Source organism: Trematomus bernacchii, unplaced genomic scaffold (assembly GCF_902827165.1).
Source record: "Trematomus bernacchii unplaced genomic scaffold, fTreBer1.1, whole genome shotgun sequence".
NCBI lineage: Eukaryota > Metazoa > Chordata > Actinopteri > Perciformes > Nototheniidae > Trematomus > Trematomus bernacchii.
The window spans coordinates 11,402,322-11,420,082 of NW_022988050.1; the positions used below are offsets into that span (position 1 = coordinate 11,402,322).

General features: G+C 39.9%; 2 protein-coding genes across 3 annotated transcripts in view; both read right to left on the reverse strand.

The window, feature by feature from the left end:
• The window catches only part of ttyh2 (tweety family member 2), a 57,392-nt gene extending 48,796 nt beyond the window's left edge, over nt 1-8,596 (reverse strand). For both annotated transcript variants that reach the window (XM_034120131.1, XM_034120133.1), the window contains exon 1: nt 8,156-8,596. In XM_034120131.1, the coding sequence (XP_033976022.1) occupies nt 8,156-8,284 (129 nt within the window). In that variant the 5' untranslated portion in view covers nt 8,285-8,596. The remainder of the gene's footprint in view (nt 1-8,155) is intronic.
• A 1,076-nt stretch (nt 8,597-9,672) lies between these two features.
• On the reverse strand, nt 9,673-12,310 carry rpl38 (ribosomal protein L38). Its single transcript, XM_034120082.1, has 5 exons — nt 12,231-12,310; nt 11,999-12,025; nt 11,349-11,409; nt 10,808-10,930; nt 9,673-9,740 (listed from the first exon to the last, which is right to left on the reverse strand). Exons 2-5 carry the CDS (start codon nt 11,999-12,001, stop codon nt 9,715-9,717), a joined length of 213 nt encoding a protein of 70 aa, XP_033975973.1. The 5' UTR covers nt 12,002-12,025; nt 12,231-12,310; the 3' UTR covers nt 9,673-9,714.
• Nucleotides 12,311-17,761: the final 5,451 nt, after the last annotated feature.

Consider the following 17,761-nt stretch of genomic DNA (forward strand, 5'->3'; position numbering starts at 1 on the left):
GTTAACCCAGCAAAGTTAAACAAGGGGAATTATTTTAGCCATCTGTGAGTCACAAAGCTGCCAAAACATGAAGTACAATGTAATCCAGTTATGAGTACAGGAAATTACCATTTATATCCCTGATTGATCAATCTATTGTTATATAACTGTCAGTTAAACCCCTGTCAAATGAATAAATGACTGACTGGGAAAATAAAAGTGCTCAATATCCATATATACAGTACATTTTACCCAGAGAATACGACTTCTTGATGGCCTCACTGATACACAGGATGCTTTATTGGAGCATTATGGCTGAAACAGAAAACCGAGGAAGTGCTGTACGGTGAAACAGATGCAAACTCACAACTGTCTAAGTGGTACATAGTCTGTGCCTTATGCCGGGGACCCATTAAAAATCAATTTTTAAAACACAAGTAGTGGCCATAATTAATATATAGCGACGGAATGCACTTCCATCTGTTGCAGTGCATCTGCTAAGCAGGACTAAGCCATGTGACAGAGGAATTCTACTAGCTCGGAGTAGTGCTAAATGCATGCTAAGCGATATGAAGTGTCTTCCCCAAGCAAGGCTGCTGCACAGCAGGTGGCAGGCAGCTGTGCGGAGGTGGAAGAGGTCTCCAGGCGCATTGTGCAACCATGTGCAATATATGTGTGTGTAAGGGTATGTGGCTTGGATGGACAGTGACATTCCTTTAACATGATAGGGGTTAAACGGGTGTCAGGTCAGTTAGAGAAAGAAGAAGACATGGACAAAGAGATAAATTCCACCTTGAAAGTGGAAGCATAGTGAGCAGGACGGCTCTTTTCTTGCTGTGAGAAATCCATAGTCATCATTTTGGTGTTTTTTACTTCACTTGTAATTCCCTCTCTTTTTCCTATTCCAATGATTTCTAAGTCCAATGATTTAGTATGGCGCTTCCATGAAGTCGGGAGACTAGCAAAAGACTCCAAAGCTCCAAAATCGTACAATCCCGTAATGCAAGCTGAAGCCGAGACAACTCTCAGTTATTTCCTTAGGCTTAACAAAGTTCCCCCGCACATTATAAAGATGTTTTCAGTGCTTCTCATGATAAGTAAACACTCTTGATGGAGGGCTCCTGTGAAGAGCCAAAACACAGATTCCTTTTGGAAACTTATTGTGGAGCAACTGTCCTCCTTTAAGACAAATCAACACATAGCAGAGAATCATAAGAACATTTTATAAAAGGGATTTATACCTCCATGGAGAGCTGAATGTAGGCTTACTTGAGAAATAAGATTCCCTATGGGGAAATGTACCCCACCCCTCCACAGATCACTCTGACTCACTGTCCCCCTCCATGCTGCTGCCCGTCTCACTCTAACACTCGGGAAAAACGCCCAAGGGCCCGGGGCTCTTTCCGGCAGAGTGCACTCGGCAGGGGCCATCCCATGTTCACAGCTGGGACACCATTAAGTCCCAGCAAAGCGACCCATGGGTTATGAATGAGAGGAGGAAAGGGGAGGAAGAAGAGGGGGAAGAAGGGGCTTTGTTGCTAAAGTATCCTTTACATTTGATACGCTTCACTGATTTGTTGCACTGGACCTTTTCCATAACGGACTGAGGGTCTCAGGAGCCTGGTGAGGTGTGGTGCTCTGCTCATCAAAAGATGTTATTTTGTTCTGCTTCGTCAAGAGAAATGTTTGGCTCGTAGAGAGATGCAGTGATGATGTCATTTAGTTTTATGTCAAAACCCCATTGACAAAAAGCCAATGGGGTTTTTCCATTGGATTTTGGAATATTCCAGGAACTCTGAGGCAAACAAAAGTTCATGAAACATACACATTTGGCTCGGTAGGATCATCTCCAAATATTTCCACCTTTATAGCTTTTGAAGCGCAAATACAATCACCAGAATAGCTAACATTGGGCTATAAACAAATAACATCACTGTTGCATGGGTTCCTATCATCACCGTTGGTCTTATAGCGGACTCTTGATGGCATGAGGACGTTTAGTGGTCTCATTTAGACATTCTTCTGAAATATAGAAGCTTCTCACATTTAAGGATGTGGTTTTTACTGATGTTTTTTAGGTCATAGAAAGAAACGCTAAAAGGTGTTAAGCTTGTTTTAACCTAAGACCATATTTCAGGCATCTAACCAAATCCCATTGAAAAAACATGGGAAAGGGAAGTGCTAAAATGCTGACTAATTTCTGGATTTGAGAATTCCTGCACCACTCTATTCCTGTTGTTCTGTAAAACCTCCATGAATCTTTTTCGGGTTATCTTCCTTTCACCTTCTGTGAACCCCAAAGCCCAAAGCTTTCCCTTGGGGGAGTCAAAGGTCTTGTTTTTGATGCTACTCCCCCCACAACAAAGGAAACCCAACCCCCTAGCTTCCAATGGGAGAGCAGATTTTCATTGTTGTTTCTGCTGGAGGGGAATGTGGCAGCGAGAATCCACTTGCCCCATGCACGATCGGATCTTCAATACCAAAGTTCAATCGTGACACAAGGAAAAACGCAGAGAAACAATCATAAACCCCATGGAATCATATATGAGCATTCAGTTCTGTCATATCGTGTTTAAATGATCAGCATGAGGGATGCCTTATTAGCACAGACCTGGGGCATACCATCCAGCCAATCGGGTGATGCTAATCACTGGCTTCAAGCACTATGGAGACAGATTGGGGTTAATGACCTTCTGGAAGTGCATCTTTCTGTATGAATGCATGATAGATAGAAACAAGGACTTAGTAGGGAAACAAATACATCATGACTACTACAGAAGCTGAATCATTGTTTAAACATTGAGTGATTTACACAAACAGGGAGAGGCTGAGGTGGGACAAAGAGCGTGGAAATCAAGAGCGACAGATTTGAGATGGATTTTCATGGAGACGATTGAGGAGTTGTTACATTTCCAATGAAATCAGGGCAGATGTGATAGCCGAACACATCATTGATTTTCAGCCCTTGTTATGCGTAATTTTCCATTTTCTATCACACAAGCCAAACACAGCTAACACAACGGCCTATGAACCCAGCTGTAAAGAATACGCTGTAATCAGTAAAAGGGTGAATGCATTGTGGAAAGATGGGCTGCTGCAAAGACAATTAAATATTTGAGAACACAACATTACAATTATTGACAATTGACACCGTAACCACATCACTATAATTCAAAGTAAATGTGGTTCTTGAAGCTAATTCTCTAAGTGGGAAATATATATATTATACTCCTAAATTCACATGAATTCTTTGTTTTCCACACATGAGCAGCTCTGACACAATGGCACATCCACTCAGATAGGTATGTCAAGGTCTAACATCAATAAACAAAAGGGGAAGGTGAAGGAAATGCTGATGAAGTCAAAAAAAGGAAAAGAAAGAAACAGAAAAGGTCTGGAGGAGGAGACTGTATGCATGCACTCGGGTGGAACATTGTTCCCAGGGAATCTCAGTAAGAGAAGCCAATGACGCAGAAAGATCGAGTGTGTTAAGAGTGCGTGTTTGCTCCCGTAAGTGAAAGGCAAAGTCTGTGGCTGGCCTTGTTCATTTCTCCAATAACATTCTAGGTCGCGGTAATAGCTAGATAAAAGCTTTCAATAGAAACTTTTCCGGTCTGGACATTAAAGTGATTAGTGGTGAGATGAGAAATGCTTTTTAGTCAAGGACGGTGCTGCTATTACGCAAAGTGTGCCTGGTCCCCTCTGCAGAAGGATGGTAAATGTTTTCTGATCATATGTATTTATGAACAGGGAGTGTGACATTTTGCAAGATGTCAATGTTAGTTAAGTCAATGAAACATATTTCCTTTTACGCATTAAATGCTGCAATCACTGAGCATGCTCTCAGTTCTATAAAGTGACCTGAAGTTGGAACTACCTCAAGGATGAAACATTATAGATGTCTGCTGTAAATACACAAGCTTTCCTGCAGTTATTGTTCATGTTCAGGACAATATGACACTCAAGTGGGTTCTTGAGAGTACACATACCATAGAAATAGAATGAAGCAGAATATCTCCATTCAAATTGACATAACAGGGCTGTCAGAGAGGCAGCCAGTAACTGCTGTAAAATGATAACTTCCGCCAAAAAGGACTAAAACGAGAGATATGTTGATGATCAATCTCTGTTGCCATACTGTTAGAGAGGAATTAACGATTGATACCTTATCTGTGTGTTTTAAATGACGCTGGAGCAGAGTATGGTTAAGCTACCTTAGCTTAGCATGAAGACTGAAAACAGCTAGTCCCACCTTGTCTAAAGATAAGAAAATGTACCTAATATACATGTTAAATCGAATGTGTTTAATCTGGACAAGAAATGGAGTCGAAATGAACAAGGGTCTTAGCACGAGTCAGTGACTTCCTGTTGTCTTTGCAATACGTATATGTGCTAAGCTAAGCCGGTGCCTTCTGGCTTCATATTTAACAGACAGTTAACAGAGCAGTATATAACATCAACAGGGCCAAGGATTGTTCCAAGTAGTTCATCAGGTTGTATTAAAAAGCAACGGCCTAATTGTGTTGGATATAATTAGCCCTAATAATAGCAAGGCCCAGAGACCAGAATACTGATACAACATAAACATACTATACCACAAAGCAAACCGAAGCATGGCAATAAGTGTAATGCAAATGTTTCCCCCTCTTTTACTTTGGCCTTATTACTAAGTTCTGGAATGAAGTTGCTCCATCACAGTGTTCACAATGAACTCACAGATAAACTGCTGTGACCCTGGCTCTGGAGGAGCAGCAGTCCACATGATGAACACAGAAAACATTTGGCAAAAAGGTGTCTGGGTCACAAAGCAGGAAATGGGAGGGGAAGTCAGATGGACAAGGACCTGCTGACCTACACATGATGTCTGACTCCAAACACACAAAGACATGCACACACACATGGGCTCACACACACATAATAGAAAAAACTAGGCCCCCGTCCTATTTTTGGGGGAGCTTTTCCAGTTGTCAGTTTTAGCATTCGTTCCATCTTCCAGGCCTGGGGACAAAGACATCAGGAGCAGAGAGAAATACATTTAACACATTAGACAGTCCTGACTGAGGAGTGCTGTGTGACCGCTGAGGAGAGGATGTGCATCAGCAAAGCAATCATCAACAATGCTGGGATGTCACTATCGCACAGAGGGGTCAGTGAGTGAAGGCATCGGTATACTTTAAAAAAAGTAATCATTATGTGTTACTGAGGGCAACTTCATGAATTCCCTGGAAGAGACTGTCCAAAATGGTTCAGATTGTCCTGAGCAAGAGAAGTATGACCTACACTAGTTCATTTTAGCATTCAAAACCCTTAACTCTATAGTTTTATGCAGCTCTGAGTGAGAATTTCCAAAATACGCGACTGTAAGACAAGGATAGAATAGCTTGCTTATTGTCAGAAGACAGAAATTAGAGAGACCTCTATAGTCAGGTGATTCTGACATTCCATTACAGACAATACCAGTGTCCAACAGAGGGTGAGAAACTTACTACAAGCACACAGACAGACAAAGAACAGGGAAAGATCGCGACCCCTTGCATTCCATCACATTGGATGGCGCAAAGCCAAGAGAGGAATTCTCCAGGATTGCCCACACTACAACTAGCCAATTACAACTCCCGATAAAAGGAATACGAGCCTGGGTAAAAGGCACAGCAATACTCTCCACCGACGAGGCCAATTCAATATCGATCCAGCAATTCCTTTCTAAAAGAGTGGACTCAACATTATATGGCTCGATTATGAAGTTCAATTTTTGTTCCATTAGATGGAATTCCACTATTTGTTGCAAAGCTGATAATCATCCAGGCGCAGAAGAAAAATTGAAAAAATGTTCATTAAGACCACAGTGTGATGCTGTGCAGTGTTATGGAACAAGATGATCAATTACATTCCCTTCAACACAGACTATTTTAATGTTTAATTAAAGGTAGGGTAGGTAAGTTTGAGAAACCGGCTCGAGATCGCTAGAATTTGAAAATACACAACCGGAGAAAATCTGCCACTTCCTTACAGAGCCCCTCCTCCAACACACACGAACGCGCACATGACCAATGAGGGCACGAGATAAGTTTGTGCACAGATGGAAGGCTGACAGGCAGGTAGGCCATCCAGTTATTTTAGCCTGGCCGGCTAAAATGATTGGTCGTGCTTTTTACAGTACTGCGGCTTCCACAGATCACATTTTTTTATGGATTTTTTGTCAAAGCACTTAAGATATTCATTGCTATCGGGATGTTAAGAGCATTCCATGGAATATAACAAAAAGTGTATCTCGAGCCGGTTTCTCAAACTTACCTACCCTACCTTTAAAAGTGAAACAACTGAACAACTGAACTACTTTGCATGTACAACCAGGAGTGATGTATCACCTTCTTCCCCATATGCAGCATATCATCACTGCTGATAATGCAGTAAACCAAGGAGGTGGTGGTCAGAATTAAGTTTGATAGTCAGGGCAGGAAATGTAATGCCCTTCAAAATTGCGTCATTAGCTTTTGTGCTCGGCAGAAAAAAAATCTTCAATACGAGAATATTAAGGATTTTACCCATATCTGTGAAAAAATAGACAACCGAGAGCAGAGGAGAAGCTGTGTCAGAGAGAAAAACAGAGATATACAATTCATAGAAGAGAAGTTAATGGTTGCGATGACGGGGTTTCCCACCCATGACTCAAGTGTCTGCCTGTGGTTGACTATCTTTTCAGAAGGAAGTGATGATCTCCAGCTGAGATTCCCCACCCTCCACTCCCACACCCTGTGGCTCTGACTCCACTGCCACAGTGCTACTGAGAATGGAAACTGGCAGTATAAAAAGACAAAAATCTTCATCATTTAGGCTCTCTTCGCCTTTTAACTGATACTAGGTAGAGAAAAACCCAATTTAGTTGTGCTGCCACGGGATATTTTGTTGAGCAGAAATGCATCACAGCCACTTTTTAAGCAAATGTATTGTTGAATAAGATGCTATTGGGCCACAGACACATCTGTTTCCTCTCCAAGCCAACCTAAGCTCCACCTTGTTGGCAATATGTTTGTACAATAGATGATAAGGGAAGTGAAAGCGTGATTGCAGAGTACAATACAGACATCTCAAGGAATGAATAGCCTAAATTTAGCCCAATTTAATCCTTTGTTAGACGTTTTTCATTTGACTCACAACACTTACTTATTTCCATTGTCTATCACTGCACTTCAAGAATACCTCCTCCCTCCACATGAATATGAGGCCCCTCTCTGATGGACAACTCACACCCTAAAAGTCCACTAACCTCACCCTGATCAACCCAGTGCTTTAACGCTGCAGTAATGAACTACTATGTCATCTCTTCTGAGCATGATGTCCACATGCACTGACAGGAGCTACGCTGAACCCTGAAAGATTAAACAGTGAAATCATAAATCATTCATTGTTCTTGACATGTCACAAGCAGGTCATTAGTCATCCAACAGTTGATCCCAGGCCACTTCAAAACTGTGTGAACCTGTCCTGTCACCGCCTCTGGAGTTAGACAGGAACCACTTAATGGGTGTAAAACATCCATACAACATACACACAGACATACTCTCAGACAGTAAGACACACACACAAGCACACATTTCCCTGATCATATCTCTCTCCAACAGACACAAAGGCTTATTTGTCCAACTTAAAAATAAATAAAAAATGTAACATGCCCAATTGAGGGCTGTATTTACAAGTTCTGAATGTTCTGTTTCTACTGGAAACATATCTGTAATATTCCTTGAAACATATACATATGAGATAACATTTAGCAAAGACATTTTTTTTTTTTTTGAAATACAAAACAAATTGGAACACCTAAAATAGATGGTACTTGGTCCACTGATCTTTGGGTCCAAATATATGGTGGACTCTTCTTCTACTTAAGTTTCCCGGAAGACACTTTTTAGACATTATATGCATCTTTTGTCATCAATCGTGCAAAAATGTAACATGGAGGCAGTAGAAATCTTATTGATAACACCCTCGAACTGATGATAGCACAAGTGCCAAGACTATGAGCTATATTTTGGAGGATTATCAAAGAAAGATTGATAAATATGTTGCAATATTGTTGGAAAAACATCACAATTGAGCCCTATATTGTGCAAAACGGGTCCGGTTTTTCAGTTTTGGCATTGATAACCGGGCTCCTGTCCCATCCCCTTGTACTGACCTGCTGGTAGTTCTCCTCTTCGGGCTGGAAGCTGTTGTCAATGGGCTGAAACCTCAGGTTGATATGAGGGAAATTGTGAAGCCAGTAAGTCCACCAGGGCGCAATGTAATCCACCCGGGCCGAAGACATCCCTGCCCAGATACAAAAAAAAGTTCGACGACAGCCTAAATTAGCCTCCCGTTACTGAAGCGGGCCCCGGAGATCTTAATCCCGTCTCATATCAAACAAAGACGGAGATAAAAGCATGCTCGACTGTGGAGACACTCTCTCAGCCACACATGAGAAAAACCGTAGAAGAAGTCCAGTCAGACACCAGTGTTGCTGCAAAGTGAAATCCGGCAGAGGTGTTTGCATGAAAGAAGAAATAATCACACAGCGCCCATGTCTCCGACTCCGTGTCAGTGAGGACCCTCCGCTCCTATCCGGCCGACAGATACTACACACTCAGAGGGGACGCGCAGAGTAAGGACACGAGGAGAGACGGGAGCGCGCAAGGAAGCCCCTGATGTTTACAAAAATGTTTTCCAGCAGGAACTAATATTGTTAAAAAAAAGAATGTGTATTCAATGTGTAGTGATATAAATGTAATATCGACAGCTTTAAATTGTTTAATCATTGTTTCAGCCGTCTCTCTGCGGAATGAACTACCGCACTGCCACCTAGTGGTTAACGCAAGCCATTACAAATATCTTTCATTTACAGCAGGTGTGCAGGTCATGTCCTCATGGTGGACGTCAGAATCAACCATGAGCAACCTTAGCTTCGCCATTTATTTGAAAAGGAAAAAGGTGTTGAGTCAGTTTATAGATCTGTAGATACCCCAATGAATATACTTGTGAAATCTGTAGAAACTGCAGTAGTGATTTTCTGCTAAATTAAATCCCAGTAACAATCCGATGTAAAGCATCTATTCACAGGTCTACATGCTAAGTTTGTAATGGTGCTGTAGTACAACATGAAACTGTTTAGCTAGTTGCATTGTACTTTATTAACAATGTAAAAGGATTCTCCCACTGTTTTTCAGATGCATTTGTCAAATAAAGCATTGCAGTAGTGTTCAGCAGTGAAGGGCCAACTAGCTTGTCTTTTACAAATGCTCCAGATCATTTGAAGGACAGCTAATTTACATCTTCGAAGGCATTTACTTGGAAAAACAATATAGGCGATATTAAATTATTTGAGGGAACATATACTACTTAAATACTCTTCCACCTGAGTTATAGCAAGACTGTATACAACTAAACATACAATTGGAATTTGATTATAAAATGTAATTGAGGGCAATTGAGCACGTTCAATAAATAAGTGAGGCATATTCAAGGTTAATGTCTCATCATTTGGGATAGTTTTTACAGAGCTTTGACACGGACAGTGGTTCCCCTCACTTTGCCTCTTACTACTGATTATAGCTCAAATCTGACATCTTGTGGAAAGAGGTACAAATACATGACCATGCTGTTTTAGCAAACAGGCTAGACCAGGACAATTCAGTTGAAAAAGAAAACCCCAAAGAGAAATAACTGTTTTCCATTTTTTATTACAATTATCTGATCACGGATTTACTTCAGTTCCTTGACAGCCAGACCTGTGAAGAGGAAAGGAACATTGGTTAGAAAGTCACCAGCAAAAATCACACCTGCAAACAATGACACTAATTTCATGTACCTAACATTAAACATTTTTCACTTCTGAATACAAGTGGTCACTTTTGGTTTGAGGTAACTCACTAATTAACACATGTTTGGAATTGCATTTAAATAACCTCTTAATTATTCAACTATGATCACTTATAAGCAGCCACCTAAAAACACTAGTGAAGACTGAAAACATCCGGGTCTGTCATTCTGATTTATAGAAGAGAAAAAAATAGCCAACCCCACATGCAGCTGAATTATTTGTAATTATCTAATATCAATAAGATGCAATGACAACTATATTAAAGTCAACTTTGAGTCACTGCAAACATCACAAGGAGAGATATATGTCCGGTTGCTCAGTGCACACAAATGAAGGTTCTCCTTATACTCCCTGTCCATCCTTCTTTAGTCATGTTAAAATGGAGAAAATTGTTATGTCTATTTTTTGTTTAGCCTTTGTTGCAATGATGGGAGTATTATACATTATGTTTTTTTCAGTTTAAGTTCTGATGTTGCTCCTGCCCGTTTCAGCCTTTAGAACAGTTGTCATCAACCATACATCTACCCTATGTGGACTCTTCCCATTTAAAATGCTACAAACCAAAGCCGTTTTAATCTATTTAAACTTATGTTTAGTTACTGTCCATAACACAGGTTGTGCTCCTGAGGCCCAAGAAATGCATTGAAATCACTTCAAGCACCGTAAAACAGTTGCAATGTGTTTCTGTGAATGCTCAGAGAATTGCCTGGTTTACATCATTTGAGTTTTACATTATTCTACAGTAAATTGCTACAACTAGAGCCATCCTCTGCTGTCAGATATGCACCACACCATCCCGGTAAAAGTGAATCCTTGAAAACATGCTAGTAGAATAAGAAACTTAGGCCAACAAATCCTAACATCATTCAAGTGGTGCACAACAGGGTTCCATCAGGAAAGAGGGAAACTTCTTTAAAAAACCGAAAATGTAAGACTATGTGCAAGGTCAAATGAAATGTCTTGTTAGATACTGACCTGGGGGCAGAGACTGCTTCAGCTTCTCAGCCTTCTCTTTGTCTGTGATGACAAGGGTGTACAGGTACCTGCTGCAGCGCACCTTGAACTTAACATTGTCCTTGTTCTTCTTGATCTTTACGGCTGAAGAAAGAGAAAGAAGCCAGTTTAGATGCAGCTCTAGACAACTACTTGGATTAAAAACCATTCAAACATCAGTGACACATGTGAGCATCTCTTCACTTTCAAACCAAGACTGTAGTGATGCTTTACAGATCTAAAACTTTTATGCTAGGAAGTTTATAGGACACACCTGTATGTACTTTTGCCTGTAGACACATTTTCAATTTGACTAATCTTAACACTCAATGTAACCCTAGTAATTACTGAGTAAAGTGGGAGAGTCCATTAGTCTGTACTGAAATAGATTATTAAGTGTTTAAGTATTTATTTTAACAACAAAGATTCTATGTACTTGTTTAAGTTTCTTGCAGAAGCCAAACATGAAGTTAAGACATACATTGCACAACTAAAATCAACCATATAGGAACTTAAGACTTACACTTGGCATCCTTCCTCCTGGCTGTGAGCAGGAAATCTTTGATTTCTTCGATCTTGCGAGGCTATGCAGAAAAACAGAAGGCACTAATATTATTATTGAGGCACAGTATCAAGACAGAGATTGACAATGGACAACACAGTGATGTTAGGGGACCGGTGGAACTGATGTTTCTGGTCACAATCGAAACCCAGCACTAGGTCCATCATTATTCTTGCAAGACTTAAAAAGCATCACGAGCACATCAGCCTGAGATGATAGCATGCCTTGCTGATGACAACCATAGGTCAAAAGCTACATTAGCTAGCAACGCCAGTCTCGGGTGGCTAACGTAAGATTAGTAAACTAGAAATCAGATGTTATTAGCCACAGCTAACATAGTTCAAAAGTAGATATGAAATTATTAACTCTAGCACATCACAATTTGGGTAAATACATGCGACTATGGGCTCGTGAACATGCAACCGACAGCAGCCGGGTGGCCCAGTGAGCAGCAGTATGCTAATGCTAATCACCAATGCTAGCCACCGTATCTGACGCTCTAAATATCACAACAAACACAGTTCAGGTAACACCATTCCAACACACACAAGCTACATCATTATTAGCTATTCACACCGAGCTATTAAAGTATTTAAAAGAGAAGTTCTTACCATGCTGCCGTGTCAGCGGACTGAACGCTGCGGGAAAGCAGAAAAAGATGGAGTCAGTTTATCGGTTATAACAACGGGAATAGACGTCTCGGAAATAAAATGATTATATTGTCATGGGCCAACTGAATTGATACATTGTATTTTAGCAGTAGCGGGGATATAACTATTGGTGGAGATGAGGATGGATGATGATAGTATTTGTCATTTTTGTATGTGTCAATGTGGAACTCACTTAAGTCGTTCAGAGAGGGGATGAAGAGGGACGGAACTTCCGGTTAGGAAAGCTTTTATACGCTGCTACGGCAAGCAAAGAGGGCCAGTGGTAAGAAATAAAAGCGATTTACCCATTGTCGTTTACAAAATCATATAACCCAAAAAGATCAATATCATTATAATAATTTGATAATACTACATTCATGTACGTAAGTAGAAAACACAGAAGCCCTAACAAACTTGGTTTGAATAGTATTTAAATAATTATTACCTGATTCACACAATGGAGAAAAGTTGTCATACTTTTAGGTGATTTGACTGAGACGGAACATTTTTAATTTGTATAATTCATGATACATCTATCAACAGTATGATTTGTTGAGCGTCTCAAAATATATATGATGTGTGATATAATCGTTTGTTTTAATGTGTACAGAAATGTAGTTTACGACTATGCTGAAATGTGAAATGTGAAGATGCCATTTCTTAAGTATATTTCATATTTGTATTTAGATGGACATTATTTTTATTTATTTTTAAATACCTCTATCTTTACTTACTGTTGTACATCTTGATAGGCTTAGAGCAGACAGTTGTTATACAATCATAGAAATACACTGGCATAACAGACACCCAAGATGTGTTAGGCCAGTTTATGAGGGAGGCATTTATTTTAATCAAGCAGATCCCCTTTCATCACCGTATGTGACCTAACTGTGTAAACTGTTACCTGTTTTGAGTACAGTTTGTGAAAACACTATGGGAAACAAATTACATCTTACAAACAATATGTAACTACTTCTGATTAATAAAGGAGCATGTGTACAGTGTATTTTCTTTACACAGTTTGATTGCAGACCTCATAAACTCAGGTTAATCTCAGCCTGGCTGCTGCTTGTCAATCATTTGTTGCCTCTGGGATATCACAGGCAAACTATGAATGTATTCATATGGTTCTTATCTGGACACTGATGATACACGTGAGCCATTTTTTCTTTCCAGCATGTATCATAAAGGATATAATACCTGTAAAGCATGACTATCATGCAGAGGCCATTGCTCATTTTCCTATTGCACTTTTGTTATCCTCCAATCATGCATTGTTCTTTATTAAGCTCTTCACGTGAATAGTCCATTGAATGTTGTTTGTGCCTCTCCCTCAGTGAATACTGACCATTAAACCTCATATGCCCTTTCCGCTTGTAAGCTGCTGAGAAAACAGTTTGACACTGCATGCAGTGATGGATGCCCTATCAATTCCTTTTCCTGCACTGAGGTTTAAAAAATGAATTTAGGAAACCCTTTTGAACCCTATTTTGTATTGTGTATTTGATTTCTGTATTGAAGAGTAGTCATACTAACCCTGCCAAACTGATTACATATATGCTTTAAAATACTGACTTTTCCGTCCCCTGAAGACCTGGTTGAAACATTGCTATACAGTGTAGTTGGTAAAGCATGCGGCCCATACCAAAGCAGAATAAAGTTTGAGTTTTTTTTTGCTTGATACAGTTGAATTAAAAATGTATACAGAGAATAAAAACACATCCAAATCAGCCTCTAAAAAACATAATTTGTCATTTCTTTAGATTGTAAACAATACTCCAAGAGAAAAGGCCCCATCTGCTGGCAATAGCAATAAATGAAAAACAATTATTAAGAAATTATTTATAAATATGTATATGTATATTTATAATGATTCAACATTTTATTGACAGTGCCTGAATACAATAGTTTCCAAGTTTTTTTTTGTTTAATTTGGCAGCTGCTGTCAAGTGCTCTGAATGTGCGAAAACAACAATGCGCATTCTCGAAGTTATGATGACACAAGTGGGGCTAATTACCTGACCACCTGCAACTTGATTGGCCTGTCGAATGTTGTCGTCGTAATTGACAGACGTTTTTATTTTTCCGTCTTTAGAAGAAAGTAACTGCGGTGACCATAAACAACGTGGATAACCTTATGCAGCACATACTTTAAAGTCTAGCTTTTGAAGAAAAACTTGAAATGAAACACCTTGGGGCTCACCAGCCGCGGGATAGGCTATTGTTATAAACAAAACTGCTTGTAAAAGTGTGTCCTCCAGTGACACCATGGCTAACTGCTAGCTTGCTAGCTAGAAGACACTTTGATTCGTTTGGATTATTCGGAGGAAAAGAAGGCTTTCAGGATTACAAGCATCTTCTTGTCAGGATTTCCAAACAGGAAAGCTGACAGACAACGCACATTTGAACGGGGAATTGAGCTGCAAGTGAAGGAAACAGGTATGTGGACTGTGGCCATTAGCATTGTCACCAGTGTGAAATTGAACTTGTGTCCGAAGTGTGCATATGTCAAATTGTGCAATTTTCAGGTTTTGCATTTATGAAAAGAGGTCGTTGGCCCACCATTATTTCCACCTATATCCTCCCTGAGTTGTTTCAGACAAAAGTACAACTTAAGGTTGCAATAATTGGCTTTAAGGATTACATTCATACAACAGGTATCCTATCTATCTATACATCTATAGATCTATCTATCTGATACTCTCTTCTTAACCCTTCTCTTGCGTTAGGTCATACCCCCCCTTCCCATGCTATTTTCGGTCAAAATTGACCTGTGTGTTTTGCACAGTGATATCTCTGGAACCCCTTATCCAATTTTGATGGTTGACATCTCATTTGAACAGTCAAAGCAAGTAGAATCAAGGGATGACAGACAGAATGACACCAGGGGTGAATTTCATATTATTTTTGGCAGTAAGTTCAAAGATGGTGCTTATTTTACATTTCTGTATTATAAAAATGCTTGCCCTGTAGGTGGGCCCACCAAGTTCAGCATTCACTGTGATGAATATAAAATAAGACACTGATACTGTTTTCCTCAATGAACATCGTGTGTGTGTGTGTGTGTGTGTGTGTGTGTGTGTGTGTGTGTGTGTGTGTGTGTGTGTGTGTGTGTGTGTGTGTGTGTGTGTGTGTGTGTGTGTGTGTGTGTGTGTGTGTGTGTGTGTGTGTGTGTGTGTGTGTGTGTGTGTGTGTGTGTGTGTGTGTGTGTGTGTGTGTGTGTGTGTGTGTGTGTGTGTGTGTGTGTGTGTGTGTGTGTGTGTGTGTGTGGAGATACAGAGAGGATGTAAGCCCTCATTTCCTGCAAGAAGACTGTGTTTTGGTTTGATGTATTCTGGCAGGTATTTCTTTCCAACTGTAAATTGTCCTTGACCTAAAAGATTCACTAAGAGACACTTCTGAGACGACACACACTATTACAACCAAACATGCTGACTTATGGGTTCAATTATCTTGTTCAAAGGCAGATAAATCCAAAGGGTGCCTGAATAATCCTGTAAGTGTTTTAATGGTTCACATTGAAGAAATCCCTGTCTATTTTCCCCACAATTGACAAAAATAATACAATATATATATACAGCAGCAAAGCACAGTCAAAAGACCAATCCTGCTATACTCTTAAGTTGTTTAACACATTTTTGTGTTGTCAGTTTCCTTTACATTTCTTTAGCTTAAGTTCATGCTTTGCCTTTTAATTGATTCCACACATTTTTCTTTTATAAGGTTTGGCTCAGAAATGCACTCATTGCACCATTTGAATACAGATTTGCTATGTTCGTACAGGAACCGAGTTCATTAATGAGCTCCAACAGCCCCAGACTGTTTTAGTATTCAAGTTTCAAATACGACAGACTAGCTTTGTCAATAATTTACACCAGGAGCTCCGTGCGAGCCTAGCATATTTGGTAGGTATAGTTTGAGTGACACCTCTGTCCATTTTCCATGGAGATCCACCTTGACATGACATTAATTCATAAAGATAGGAAACACAAGATCAGTCGTTTTGTCAACCTTCTATCTACCTGTCTGCCCATGTCCACAGGCCATCTCCCCCTAGATACTCAATCAGTGCATGTATTTTGGACACGTTTCACTCTGGGTTTTAAAAATGTCAGCAGTCTCTTGTCAATCAAATTAAAATATAGGGTATTGTGTGTTTCAGAATCAGAATACCTTTAGTCGTCCCACAGAAGGGACATTTACATTTGTTACCACAGAAAAGACTCAAAGACAGCTTAATGTTTAACAAAGAAGTATGTATAAAAAAAAAAAAAATGTTTTAAAAAAAAAAAAAGAATTACACAATTTACAAAATAAACAGTCTAACAGTTCTGAAGATGTAGCAGCCATATTGTTATTCACGGCATATATATATTGCACATGGTTGGTATTTAACAACAAGGGGTGTTAGTCTGTTTTGTCGTGTGTGTGAGGGGGTCTACTAGGGGCGGTTTCTGAAGATTTCTGGAGTACAGCCTATCTCCACTTCAGAATGTATGTTTTTAAACTTTTCGTCCTTTCTTGAGGTTTTGTATACTTGTTTGCAGTCTTGAACCACTTTCCCTTTCCATAACGGGGACTATAATGAACTGTTTTTCTCAGCATGGCTTTGTACTCCTTGCTGCAGAGAAGAACATGTTATTGTGTGTACCGACCTTCAGTCACACCGCTGCCTGGCATAGCTGAGGCAATGTGAGGGGAACTCTCATCTTCAAAGAAATAAAGCTGGATTATTGTTCTGTTCCTAAAGCTGATGAAAGATGTCTTCCATCCCTGTTTAAAGAGTGCTATGTGATGAAACTGCAGTGCTTCACTGTTATGGGATTGTATGAAATCTCATCAAGTACGAGTGTTTTGAGAATATTTCCCCATCTAAATATGATTCAAGTGCTTCATCCTTGGTTATGACTTTGACATTGACTTAATGCTTTCGGTATTTGTCCTCTAATTATATTATTCTTCATTTCTTCTCCTTTATTGAACGTGTTTCATTGAATGTTTATCTGTGTGTGGATGTGTCCCAGTAATAGTGCATGGGAGGATCAGCTCACCCACATAGATTACAACAAATGACCATGCTCGGTTTAACTAAAGCTCTTCTGCACCGGGATGATCTTTATTCCATTTGCTCGCACAGCAACAAACATGATCCTCTGTGCCAAGCTGTTTGTGGAAACCAGCATGATTCCTAATATCATTTTTCACAGTTGCAGTCCTTCTTTACCGGCAGTAGAGGGCAGTGAGTAATTGCTCAAAAGGATCTGGAGTGTGCGTGTCATCCTCACTGTGACAATGGGAGACGCTGTGTATCAAGAAATGGACTCCACTAGTCGTCATACATTGCAAAGGGAGTCATTGCAGGACTAAAACAAACACATTTGACTTCATACGAGTATAATTAAAAAGACTCCATATAAATAGAGCCGAAATACACTATATGAATCCCTCTTGTTTATTATATTGTTACACACACAGGTAATACATACATTGTAGAGTGCCAAAGCAACAGGGCTGCCACATTGTTGGCATCCAAGCTGTTCTGGGTTCAATGCCTTGCTCAAAGGCACACCTGTTATTCCACACTTCGTAACACTGTGACTCCTGTGGACTTGAACTGGCCCCACAAATTCCCAAGTCTAGTCCTTGTGCCCTTAAAATCGGTCTTATACCCCCAAATGTTCTATAACATGCGATATGTGGACATAAACAGCCCAGGTCACTAGT

Bases quoted from the DNA above. Each gene is read 5' to 3' on its own strand.
- rpl38 (XM_034120082.1), bottom strand. The intron at 10,931-11,348 runs GTAAGTCTTAAG...CTCTTTCTTCAG, and splicing joins CAGGAGGAAGGATGCCAAGT to CCGTAAAGATCAAGAAGAAC. The intron at 9,741-10,807 runs GTCAGTATCTAA...TCCTCTTCACAG, and splicing joins GAAGCAGTCTCTGCCCCCAG to GTCTGGCTGTCAAGGAACTG.